This window comes from Mus pahari, chromosome 5, assembly GCF_900095145.1.
Source record: "Mus pahari chromosome 5, PAHARI_EIJ_v1.1, whole genome shotgun sequence".
Lineage (NCBI taxonomy): Eukaryota > Metazoa > Chordata > Mammalia > Rodentia > Muridae > Mus > Mus pahari.
This window is the reverse complement of record NC_034594.1, coordinates 49,358,047-49,371,073: the sequence shown is the minus strand read 5'-3', so window position 1 is coordinate 49,371,073 and position 13,027 is coordinate 49,358,047. Positions and strand designations below refer to the sequence as shown.

At 35.4% G+C, this 13,027-nt stretch overlaps 2 protein-coding genes across 5 annotated transcripts in view; both read right to left on the bottom strand.

Moving 5' to 3' along the window:
- The window catches only part of Vwc2l (von Willebrand factor C domain containing 2 like), a 156,077-nt gene extending 154,617 nt beyond the window's left edge, over positions 1–1,460 (bottom strand). For 2 of the 3 annotated variants that reach the window (XM_021198805.1, XM_021198808.1), the window contains exon 1: positions 736–1,460. The gene's annotated coding sequence lies outside the window, so the exon portion shown is untranslated. The remainder of the gene's footprint in view (positions 1–735) is intronic. The other variant, XM_029538877.1, reaches the window with a different exon arrangement.
- A 594-nt stretch (positions 1,461–2,054) lies between these two features.
- Positions 2,055–13,027, bottom strand: part of Spag16 (sperm associated antigen 16) — an 834,729-nt gene continuing 823,756 nt past the window's right edge. For both annotated transcript variants that reach the window (XM_021198510.1, XM_021198512.1), the window contains one exon: positions 2,055–2,420. In XM_021198510.1, the coding sequence (XP_021054169.1) occupies positions 2,245–2,420 (176 nt within the window). In that variant the 3' untranslated portion in view covers positions 2,055–2,244. The remainder of the gene's footprint in view (positions 2,421–13,027) is intronic.

Here is a 13,027-nt window from a genome sequence, read left to right as displayed (position 1 = left end):
CTAAAATATGTCAAAAAATAATGAGTCATGACAGAACAAGAAAATGCAAACCTACAATTCTACTTGAGAAACTGGAAGCTCCCTTTGACAAAGCATTTTATTCTTCTAAATTACTACAGAAGCCACAAGAAGCTTCTGGAAAGGCATATATATGTTTTACTAATTAAAGCATACATCGATGCACTTCTCACATATATAGAAAGTTTATCTTGCAAGGCAAGGAAGCTACTGTGCCTCCTCACAATGTCCAGCGGCAGCTATCAATACATGCAAGAAAAGCCATGTGAAATACACACAGGATTCTGCTTTAAAATGACCCAGGCAGAAAAGAATCATTTTGTAAGCCACAGGTAGGCATTAATGTGCAAGGTTACAGTAAATGTAAACTGCAAGATCAAAAGAAGGGTGGGGTTTTTTTCTTCATATTAACATTAAGCATGCTTTTATTATGAGGAATATGTATCTTTTAATGAAACAAAGTTCTTAGGCTATTTTTTAAAAGAACCTCCCTTATAATAAATACCACTTAGAATACTATTTAAAAATAGGGAGGTTAGGGAAATACAACAACAGCATTATCTGAAGATTTTTAAATCAGAATGCAAACACTGCTAAACTGAGGCTCACTTCCCAGCTAAACTTTACCCCCTCCCTGTATAGCTACATATGATTTAAAATGACTGCATCTATTTCTCTGAGAAAGCAAACACAATTCATGTCATAAGATTCACTTACCTAGTCACTCTGAGGTTAACGGTGGTGCTGGGGGTCACAGACCAATCTGAACTTAAAGGTCAGGTAGCTCTTAGGTAAGCCAGTCTTCTTTAGTCACCCAAAGAATGCATTTTCAGGCATGAATTAAAGGCAACCCATCCTCTCTATTTCCCATTTCAAAACACAGCCAAGGAGCAGTCTCCCACCCTTCCAGAGAGAAACACAGCAGACACACATAAGAAATATGCTTTGGACCTGTCTTCAGAATTCAAAGCAAGAAGCAATGCTGGTCCTGTGGAAATCCGGACCCCGGTAGCAGAATCATGTTGAACTTATTTTTAGCATTTTCTTAGATCCTTCTATGAAATTTCCTGGCTGATTACGCCTCCTCCACACATGAGTTCACTTACACAGTGTTTGCTACGGCAGTAGAGGTGACTTGGCTAGGCTCTGAGGATCACAAACAGAAACAGCATACTGAAGCTCAAAGCCCACTCCACCGGCAGAAGCATCAGCATCGTCCACAGTATGTTGAATGAATCCCTCCTCACACACCAGAAGATTCTAACTGTGGATATGAAGCAAAGGCGCAACTTTAACTGGGGTTTGGCATCGCTGTGAGCAGTTTGCAGACTGCTGATTCGGAGCTCATCCTGCCGGCAGCCGGGAATTCCTCAGCACCACGGACAGCGCCAACAACTGGCTTCTGAGCCCAGCTTGGTCGAAACCCCCCAGCTGCTTCCGCGGACCGGGCTGTAGTGTTGTCTAAGGCAGTCACTTGATACAGCTGATGAGAGCGAGCATGGGGTGTGTGTGTGTGGGGGGGGGAGTGGGGAGTTTCTGGATGCAAGACACTATTTGCATTTAAATCACAATAAAAATTAGAAAGATGTAATTTTACCTAATGCATTCTTGCATGGGCTGCAGAGATGAAAGTTCCAGGGACTTGCCTTTAGATTTAAGTCATCTGCAGTCGTTGGTTATTACTAATAGATAAAGCACACTCATCGTCAAAGAATCTGAAAATGTATGCTTTCTGACTTTATTTGACCCTCTGGATATAGAAAGATTTTCCTTGTGCTATACATAATTCAACTTTGGATCTTCTGTAGCTTGGGTTTGATTTAAAAAAAAAAAAAAAAAAGTAGCCGCGTTTTCCTGCAGTTTGTTCTCTAACGTTAAAAATCAATGTCTTGTAATTCATCTAGTCTGTCATTAGGCGTCATTGTAAAGCTGTTTCTTCCAACCTCCTCCCAAGGATGCCCTGTCTCTACATTTATAACCAGATGAGAAAGTGAAAGATTCCGGGTGAAAAAAAAAAAAAACCACAGACAGATAAATGAACAAAAAGTTATAATTTTTATTTGTAATAGTATGGTCCATATAGTATTCACCCAAAGCTTGTTTTAAAACAAATATTTTATTTATTGGTCATTTTAACCAGTTACTTGCTGGCATGTGAGCAGACGATATGAAAGATTTTTAAGCCTTAGTGGGAATGCCCTTTGCATCAGGGTATGCTATTGCTGATCAGATCCACAACCGAATGGTGCCGTCAGAACCTCCAGAATACAGATTTTCCCCAAGGTGGGAAAACACCACACTGTGCACTTCACTCTCATGGCCCACCAGCTTGTGAATTTGCCCAGATTTAAGATCCAGCAAATGGATAATCCCGTTGGCACTCGCCTGAGCTAAAACTCGACCTGGAAAAGAGGGAAATAGAGATTTATCTCAAGCAGTCACAGTATGTAAACAATACAACATTTTATCTTGTTTTGGTTGTGATTCAAGAGACTCATTTTTATGTTTGGCTCTCATTAAATATGAACTAACTTCAATCTATAAAATATAATTTGAGCCATAAGATACATTTAGGATAAAAGCCTATAGCTCTACTTGCTTAACATTCAGAGGTTATTATATGCCCCAACATTCTCCTTATATTTATGATTGACAGATCATTTTGAGGTGAGAATGAGAGCAACTAAAGAAGACAACTATTTTGTTAATGAATATGTTAAAATAATTTAAATCAATAGTTGTCTAAATGGACAGTAGGACATATGCTTCAAGTAGATATATTTATAGGTATTTATCCTAGAAAATGTAAAATGTATTTACCTGCTTTAAACATATTTATTATAATTCTACTAAATCATTGTATAAATCTGTAACAGTTGAGATATTTATGAATTCAACACAATTTCTTTGGAGTTGAAATGAAAAAAGTAAGTATTTCTACCTTAAAATTATATGACCATTAACTTAAATTTCTGAAATCTTGCAAATTAAAATAATCCAAATTTAGTGTGTGAAATTTTCATAATTTTAAAACATTTTTAGTAAGTACCAAAGAATTAAGATAACATAATTTTGATTTTTTTTTTGATAAATTCCAGTAGGAAACTATCTTGGCATTTGGAGGTAAGTAGAATTAATAGAATATGCTCACCTGAGCTTAGAACCCAAGTATTAAACATTGGTTTATCTAATCATGCTTATTGTGTCTTACCATCCCAACAACAGTGTTTAAAACTTAATAAAACTCTTTTGGCATCTGATACCACACTGAGTACTTGCTGTACAATTCTTAGGAGGACCCAATAGTAGAAGAAAGAGCAGTAATTCTATGTAGAGAGGAAGAAAGAGGCCTGGGAAGGCTAAGTAAGCTGTTTACCATGTATGCAAGGAGCTGATATTCCAGCACAAACATTCCAAATCTAGAGACTCGTAACCAGCACATCTCCACTGTGTCCAGATGACATCATATCAGTCATGCCTTCTGGGCAGAGTTTGGGTAGGTGACACATCTTGAAAGAGAATTTGTCTGTCACACAGTAAGAGTTCACCAAGAGAAGCATGGTGAAGTATTTCATCATGTGCTGTCCCTGAAAAGTCATACTGCCTATGAAACAAAGAGGTGTTTTACGAGTAAAGTTAACTATGATAAATATGGTCTATTTACAAACCTTTATAAGACTCAGCTTCTTTGTCTAGAACAAAACCTGACACAGCAAACAACCTTAGGATGGATTAGAGTGTCCAAAACAGCAGATGTGAATATCTATTATAAACCCTCTTCTACTAAGTCTTTGCTGACAGTGGGGTTACACACTGACTTCCCTTCTAGATTCATTCTATAGGCAACTGCTGTTTTGGCTTTCCTGAAACTCAAACAAAAGGTTTTGGTTTTTGTTGTTGTTGTTGTTGTTGTTTTTGTTGTTTTCTTCCTTGCAGTTTTTACACAACAGCCATGGAGGGGTATGGGATTTTAAAGTATTTAGAACCAAAGCCAATAAAGAGAAGGATATAGCTAGAAATGATTATTTTTGTTGTGGTCACATCTACAAAAGTCAGATTTAAAAACATTCAGAGGGTGTCTTAGGGTTTTACTGCTGTGAACAGACACCATGACCAAAGCAACTCTTAAAAAGTACATTTAACTGGGGCTGGCCTTCAGGTTCAGAGGTTCAGTCCATTATCATCAATTCAGGAGCATGGCAGCATCCCTGCCGGCATGGTGCAGGAGGAGCTGAAAGTTCTATATCTTTATCTGGAGACTGCTAGCAGTATACTGACTTACTTCCAGGCAGCTAGGACAAGGGTCTTAAAGCCCACACCCACAGTGCCACACCTACCCCAACAGTGCCACATCTCCTAATAGTGCCACTCCTTGGGCGGAGCATCTACAAAACCGTTACAGAGGGATTTAGGTAATCTGTTGTTGTAAAAGTTTGTACATCAACAACAACAAACCCAAGAGTTTTATGCAATGACTTAGAAGTGTTACAATCAACATATTAAAAGTAGGTAAATATTGAAAAGTTTCCAAGAAATATACCTTTAGATATGGCTACGTACTACATATGTTCTATAGATAAAGTTATAACACTAGAACACACTGCTGGATGTTGTTCTCTAATCTCCCTATGTGTTCCATGGCACACATGTGCACCATCACCAAGTCAGCATATCTTAAAATATGTGTATTATAAAATCAGCAATGGAATAATAATATAGAAATATAACTTGAAATAGTGTCAAAATAACTTATGTGAAACCTGAGGTAACATTGCACATGTTAAAGTTGCTTTATTCTCTAGTATATGAAAGACCTCAACCTCCCATACATGGAACCACAGACAACTAAGGAATGTTACAAGTGGGAGAAATTGTCTTCCCCAGGGAAGAAGGCACCACTTGGGTTATCTAATACCACATGGTCAGCCCTGAAAACATACATACAAGTAACACTATAGAGACTGAGCATGTTGTGTTTAGGAATATACATATACGTCCATCTACACATATGCATGCAATAACAATTAATGAAAGGAATGAAAGAGAACAAAGAGAGACATTGGAGGGCATGGAGGGAGGAAAAGGAAAGGAGCAATGTTGAAATCGTAATCTCAAAAATTAAAAATAGGTAAACATGAAAGGGTAAAAATAGATCATAAATTTATATTCATGTCTGCTTTTAACTACATATCAAATTATGAATATCAAATTATGAATGTATATATTACATAATATATAGAATATGTCTGAAAAACATATAGTATAGTTTATCAATGTTAATTAAAAATAAACACCTTCAGAAAGTTAGGTGTTTTTACCAGGTTTTTGAGTTAGCAAGTAATGGTTTTCATTATGACATTTTCAAATATATATCATTTTGCCTCATTCATATTATTGAACCCCAATTACCTGTCCCCACTTCCCTGACCTGCCTGGTCACTTTCTTGTCTGTAAGGGCTCATCTTGCTGTCATGTCACATGGCTTCTACTGTCACCTCCTCAATCTCCCTCAAGATCTTCTCTTCCCCTTTCCTCCCCTTGTTTACTTTCACACTCTACTGAAACACAGATGTTAATACATATATATGCACATATGTAGTAATTTTAAAGCAAAACATGCTATTCTTAAACACCTGATACATAAAATGACTTGTTTCATTTATTTGTTACACCTAGGAGACTAGATGGCCCAAATTTTTCATCAAGTAAAAAACCAAGCCTTAATTTTGGAGAAGATTAATATTATAATAATTACATATATATTATATACACAGTATCAGGGTTTATCAACAGTGGGAAATTATGAGTACTTTTCATTTGTGTGTCTCCAAACCATAATTAACATTTATTTTTATCAGTGAAGATAATTTCATTTTACTTTACTAATGAATTTGCAAATTCTATTTGGTTTGGAATTAAGGTTCTTTCAATCTCTGTTTTCAAATGATATTTATACCTTTGTGGATTTTTTACAAATTTGTTTCACAAATTTGCTTCAAGTGAATATATAGCTTGCTTTTTTTTTTTTTTTTTTTGAGACAGGGTTTCTTTGTGTAGCCCTGACTGTCCTGGAACTCACTCTGTAGACCAGGCTGGCCTCAAACTCAGAAATTCACCTGCCTCTGCCTCCCAAGTGCTGGGATTAAAGGCGTGCACCACCACGTCTGGCGAATATATAGCTTTATCTCAACAATAAAACTTATTTATATTGTAGTAACAAATGATATTTTTTTAGAAGAGAAGAATAGTTATAATAATACCCTCTAAAATAAAGTTTCAATTGGATTTGACACACACACACAAAAAATATATGAACATAGTCACTTGGGCATCATTTTTATCACATTCTCTTTAAAATACGAGAAATGAAGTAACATATAAAATAGGGAGGGATCATTTTATTTGAGTGTAAAATCATGTAGTTAAACTACTATCAAACTTTTCATTCCATATTAACATAATATACAAATAAAATATTAGCACTTTTTAAAAACTATGTACAAATATTTTATGAAACTTTGCATGTTGGTGAATGCTATCATTAAAATTCAACTCTGCTAAAAAAATATTGGCACTCCTTCAAACTGAAGAATTTTTAATGAACTTTTGATGCCTATTTGTGTGGAAATTCAATTTGGTTTAGAAAGCATACTGCTAAGGATATCAGGAGTTATCTTAAGCTTTAAAATATTTGTTTTGTTTTGTTTTGTTTTGTTTTGTTTTGTTTTGAGACAGGGTTTCTCTGTGTAGTCTTGAGCATCCTGGAACTTGCTCTGTAGATCAGGCTGGCCTCAAACTCTCAGAGATCCACCTTCCTCTGCTTTCTGAGTTCTAGGATTAAAGGTATGAAACACCATTGCCAGGCAAGCTTTAGATTCTTAACTCCCTTCCTCACCCAGACAAATCTTCCCAATGTCAATAGCTCTCCATCCCGTCTATTACCCCAATATTTTAATCAGTCATAGGACTCGATATTAATTTGTGCTTAAGACATGTTTCCCTGAAGTTATAGCTTGCTATAAGAGTACAATTATATTTTGGTTTATTTTTTTTTTAAAGATTTATTTATTTATTTATTATATGTAAGTACACTGTAGCTGTCTTCAGACACTCCAGAAGAGGGTGCCAGATCTCGTTATGGATGGTTGTGAGCCACCATGTGGTTGCTGGGATTTGAACTCAGGACCTTTGGAACAGCAGACGGGTGCTCTTACCTGCTGAGCCATCTCACCAGCCCTTTGGTTTATTTTTATTTTTATAAAAAGCATATGGTTTTAGTTCTGTTGCATTTATGTCTGTGTAAAATAAGGAACAGAAAGAGTGGAGTCCTATACCTTATATTCCATGTTCTTCACTCAACCCTAGGATGTGGAAAGCCTTCCTTCAGGACAAATGAGGGAAACTCTGGCAAACTCAAGGTAAAAGTGACACACACACACACATCCACATAAATGCACACGTGCGCGCGCGCACACACACACACACACACACAAATAAATGCATGTACATATGTGCACATACACATATATACATGCACACATGTACAGTCACAGATGCACATACACATTCACAGGAATTAGGGCTTCTCTCACAAATTAAGACTCAGATTAACTGTGATACTTATTTTGGGATTTTCTCTGAATGCAACAAAATCCCTAAGTACATAAGTCTTCTATTTACCATCCATGTCACCCTCAACCTCAATTGTTTCATCTAGTGTTGGCTTTATTACCTTGTAAATCTCTGAAACTAAAGCATTCATGTTCTTAACAGAAATCACCATGTCATACATCTGTTAGTGTTCAGCTCCTAGGTAGGTGCTTTTCATCATTTCTATTTTGATAATGGAGGATGTCAAGCATCTTGGTATGCTTTTAAGTATTCTGTGGTTGATTTAAACCCACATTACACAGTCAAGTATAGTCTTGCCACCTATGAACTCTTAATTTTATTAATTTACCCTATGGAATATTTTCCTTAGCTATCGGCATGTTCCCTGGCTATATCTTCCTGGCAAAAGCCAAGTGATCCACTAAAGACCAGCTAGAATGATTTTCTTCAATAGATTGGTACAGCGTATCCTTAAAATTCCTTTTCCTGGGAATATGAGCATCATTTTATTTGTATCTTGCAAATCGTAACAAGATCCTAAAAGATGTGGTCAACAATGTATGTGTTCTACATTCTTGGCCATGCCAAATACCTGTGCACTTAACACTTAAGAAGGAGAGCATTGCAATCAATACTCTCAGTGGGTAATAATTAAAGTTGTCACAACTACCAGTGTTAAGACTTAGTGTTTCCAAGCATTTCCCTAAGTCATTTTAGCAGGACAACAACCTTATGGGGTAGGTTACCTACCCCATACCTGTGCTCTGCATTTGAAATTCAACTAGAAGAACTGGAATGCATTATGTTTATAAAATCTTCACCTGATTTCAAAGATTTCCCATGAACAAGTAATCTCATGTACTTCATTGATAGCTTTATGTTGATCACATATAATCTCACTTCAAATATATGATATTTACTAAAATAAACTTTGATTTATATTTGAAGTATGTGCAATATATTAAAATACTTATTAATTTCACCTTTTGAGAAAATATGACTAGAATCACATTTACAGTTATCTTTCTGTTGGACAGTACTGGGATATACTTAGATATGTTGAGAATGAAAATGAAGTTTATAAAGATTAAAGCAACTTCACCAAGGCCACACATTATATGACCAGTAGAATCTGGATTTGGGATCCCTATGACACTGAGGCTCATGTTCTTGTCCTCTGCATCATGCTTTATACCTCTGGGTGAATTTTCATTGATTGGCTCAATGTCATTTCCCAGCTGTGATTAAGCTTCCCTTACTAAATTTCAACATGACTCAGAGTAAACACCCTTGTGTTCACACACAGCTCCAGTTTCCAGCAGGGCCTATGCATTTTCCTAGGAAATACTTTAAAATGAATTTTGACTGGACAATAAAAACCATTTAAAGATACTCATTTTGTGCTATCGTAATGGCATGTATGAGCTCCAAGGATCTGATTGTATATAAGTTTAGGACTTGGAGAGTTGCATTTATTCTTTGACATCTTGAAGAGCATCCAACATTCCCAGGATCCAGAGTCCTTTGGTGATCAGAAAATCCATTTCTACAACTTTGGGTAACTCTTCAATATTCACATGCTGTATAGAAATTATCATTTATTTTTTCTCAGTGAAAAACAAGATACTCACATTCTCACGTGTCTATCTGTAGCAAGCAACCCCCTCAGCTTTTCCCAAGTAGTGTGTGAACAGCTATTTTAATACAGCACAGATATGTTATCTACTTCTTTATGCCTATTGTTCCCAAGAAGAGCAGCCATTTTTTGTTTTGCTTTGTTTTGTTGAATCATTTCAACCTGGTTTATTTTCATATGATAAAATGTCTCTTCAGGACTAAAGTAAAATTAATTGGCTAGATTGAGAAAGTCAACTAGACTTCAGTTGTCAATATGACAATTCATCTTTCATGGATTCAAAGCAAAAGCCACTGGCATGAAGAAAATGTTTTAATCAAGCCATGATTTAAGAATGCATTTGTTTACTAATGTTTCCTGTGAAAGTATACCCATATCATTTGTAATGGAACCTCAGAAAAGGAAAAGAGGTGGTATGGTTATAAGGTTCTCTAAATAATGGTGACAGAGATCTTTGGGTTTTTTTTTTTTCTTTTTGGTTGTTGTTGTTCAAAGAATAACTCACAACAGTAGGTAATGTGCTCAGTTAGAGCCTGAGCTACATTGGAGAACTCTTTAATCAATCAATAATATTTCTTCTTGTGAGTTCCCACTTATCAGGTACTGTTAGGGCAACTGTTACATGGATCCTTTATAATGAGGCTTAATAAATTCTTTATCTATTGAAAGATCAAATATTTTTGTTCAGAAAATTAATTTTGAAGAAATGTTCATTACTATTGGTATCTACAGATTTACACACATTATTAGCAGAGAAGTTACATAGCTGCTAAATGTTTTGAACATGCTATAGTAATATGTTATAGAAATACAGCTTGATAACAAGATTACGGATTAAATTTGGCTACATATATGCACCTTTCTATTGTTTCTTTACTAGAAGTGCCATCCAAGATCAGATGCCCATAGTTGTAGGAACAGCAATCTGCTATAAGAATCATTAGCCCAGTCAAAACTTTTAAGCTTATCATGCATAATGAAAATATGAATGAAATCCATCATTCCATTTCTCATTAGAATAAGTACAATAATTTCTCATGGTTATTCATGCTTTGGTTGAATTTTGAGTAAAATGTTCTCCTAAAGGACACAAAACACTCATTTTCTATTTCATTCAAATTAATCTCATACACAGATCACAGGAAATTTATTTATCACAAGTACAAGAATAGAGACTAAAACAATTGTGGGCCTGATATGAAATAACATATCAGAGAGAGGACAGCAGGCTTTGATCAATAAGGAAATGATTTTTATACACATCAGAACCAATTTGAAGCAATTCTCTCGATCAATACAGATAGGCAGAAATGCTTCTCAGCATTTATTACCTGTGGAGAGTGTTATTGATTAATTATATTGATTTTTTGAATGCATGTGGAGAGGCATCTGTTGTTTCTTTAAAAGATGCCTCAAAATGAGAAGTATCAAGAAACTACTTAAATTTTGGGGATTTGCATTAATGGCTTAACCTAGGTCATTACTCAGAATTTCAAAAACACCATTGAAAGAGATATGAAATGCAATCTAGATTATTTATCATCCTATTGTTGATCAACATAATAATTCTTTAAAATATTAAGAATTAACTGGTCTAAAAGAGATAGTAATAATTTATAAACTTTTCCAGTACTTTTGAACTATGCATATTCTTACTAAAGAGATCTAACTTTTGTTTTTGTAGAAAATACTGCTTGAATGGAGAATGTGGCGTTATAATATTAAAATGTGTGAAAAAGTAAACAATAAAAATTTCTCTTGGTAGCTTATGTCATAAAAATGATAGTCATTACAGCAGGTTAAATCTCACTGTCCTCCTGTGGTGCTTGAGACTAAAAAAGATGTTTATGTTTTATTTATGTTAGAGCACATAATGCATTTAAATACAACCAGATGGAGTGTTGAAGACAAAACACACTGTCACTTAGCTTTGTGAAAAGTTAAGTAGTCAAATGTTAGTCTTGTGTAGGTTTTATACATTTTTCACAAGAAGTAATTACAAAGATAAACTAATTTTTGTCTTTTGTGCAAAATCTATGTCCATCTTAGGAAGACATTGACACACCCAAAATTTGTAAAATGCAGTTGGTGAATTGACAAAATTTAATCTATCCTATAGTGTGTTGTTTTCAAAATATGATCACCCTGATAGGAGAAAGTGAATGAAGAAATTTGTGAACAGGTGCTTTCTTCCATGAACTGTTTTTTTTTTTTTTTTTTAAATTACCAAACTCCCATGTGAGATGCACCTAAAGTCCTAAAAATGTTTAACTAATTATTGAATCCATTTAGACTATCAACAGCCACCTGCTCTCATTAAGAAATCCTTGTAGACCCGTTTCCTAACATGGTCTTCACCTATGCAGCTGATCAGTGTTGGAATAGAATTTATTTAGGCACCCCATGCACCTGGAGTCTTGCAGACACTTGAGAAAGGTATTTGCTGATGTCAGAGGGATCCTGAATTTCTGGTTCATTTCTGAGAGTCAGATAAACTGGGGCAGAGCACATATCCAAGCTGCTCGGAGTCTGTGATGGGCTCTTTCTCTATTATTCTTGAATGGGGAAAGATTCCAAAGGCTTCTTTTGATACGAGCCTTTTAATTAAAAGTTTAATTAATTTTATTGTATGAAGTAATATAATCACTTTTAATAGTCCCAGTTTTTTATTATTTAGACTCTAACAATTAATACATTTTAAGACTCTAAAAGTCAAAGTTCTAATGTTTCGAGAATGTTCAAACTGGCTTCAGAACTAACTTTATCATAGATGAATTCCCGATTATGAATATGGAAGTTTGATTGTGGAAAAAAAAGACCCTGCTGACTTCTGTTACTGAGTGTTGAAGTAGTGAATTGTTAATAATTATATCCATAATTTTAGATTTATCATTTTCCACTGAGGGCAAAAATAGAAAGGGGTGAAAAGGATTACATGAACACAAATATCACCATATTAACAATATAATAAAAAGAAAAAAATATGTGATAGAATACAGCTAGCCTAGGTGCCAAGGAGATGAAAACCCAAATGTAACACAAATTCTACACAAATGAAGAGTGGCCAGATTATTTAGTTTACATAGAGTATAATTTGTAATTTTAAAATAAAATTTCGTTTAAAGGCTGAAAGTTGAACCTTTTGAAAGGTCAGCCTTGAATTCCAAATCTTTCACAGTTTCCTACCTAGGAAAGACCAATAGCCTTGTTATTTAATGGATATTTACCTTCATAATGACTTGAAGTGGCTAGTTTAAAAAGTCACTAGTTTCAATTTATTAATTTATGCTTCCTGAACTCTGTTTTGAAAGATGTATTTATTTATTTTATGTATATGAGTGTTCTGTCTTCATGAACACCAGAAGAGGGAATCACACTCCAGTACAGATGGTTGTAGAGCTACCCTGTGGTTTTGGGGAATTGAACTCAGGACATCTGGAAGAGCAGCCACTTCTGAACCATCTCTCCAGTCCCCATTTCCTGACATTTTTGAGAGCCTCTGGTGATGATGGTTCATTTTTATTTTCAACTTCACACATGTAGAATCAGACAGGAAGAGAGTCTCACTGAGGTTTTTCTAGATGGCTTGAGGGTGGAGGGAACTTCCTTGAACATGTTCATTGATGTGGAAAAACCCTGCCTAAGTGTGGGTGGTACTATTTCCTAGGTTTGGCTTCTGAATTGTATGTGTGAGCTGAGAAGTAGGCAAGAGTGGTTCCCTCCCCTCTGTCTCGCCCCGCCCCGCCCCGCCCCGCCCCGCCC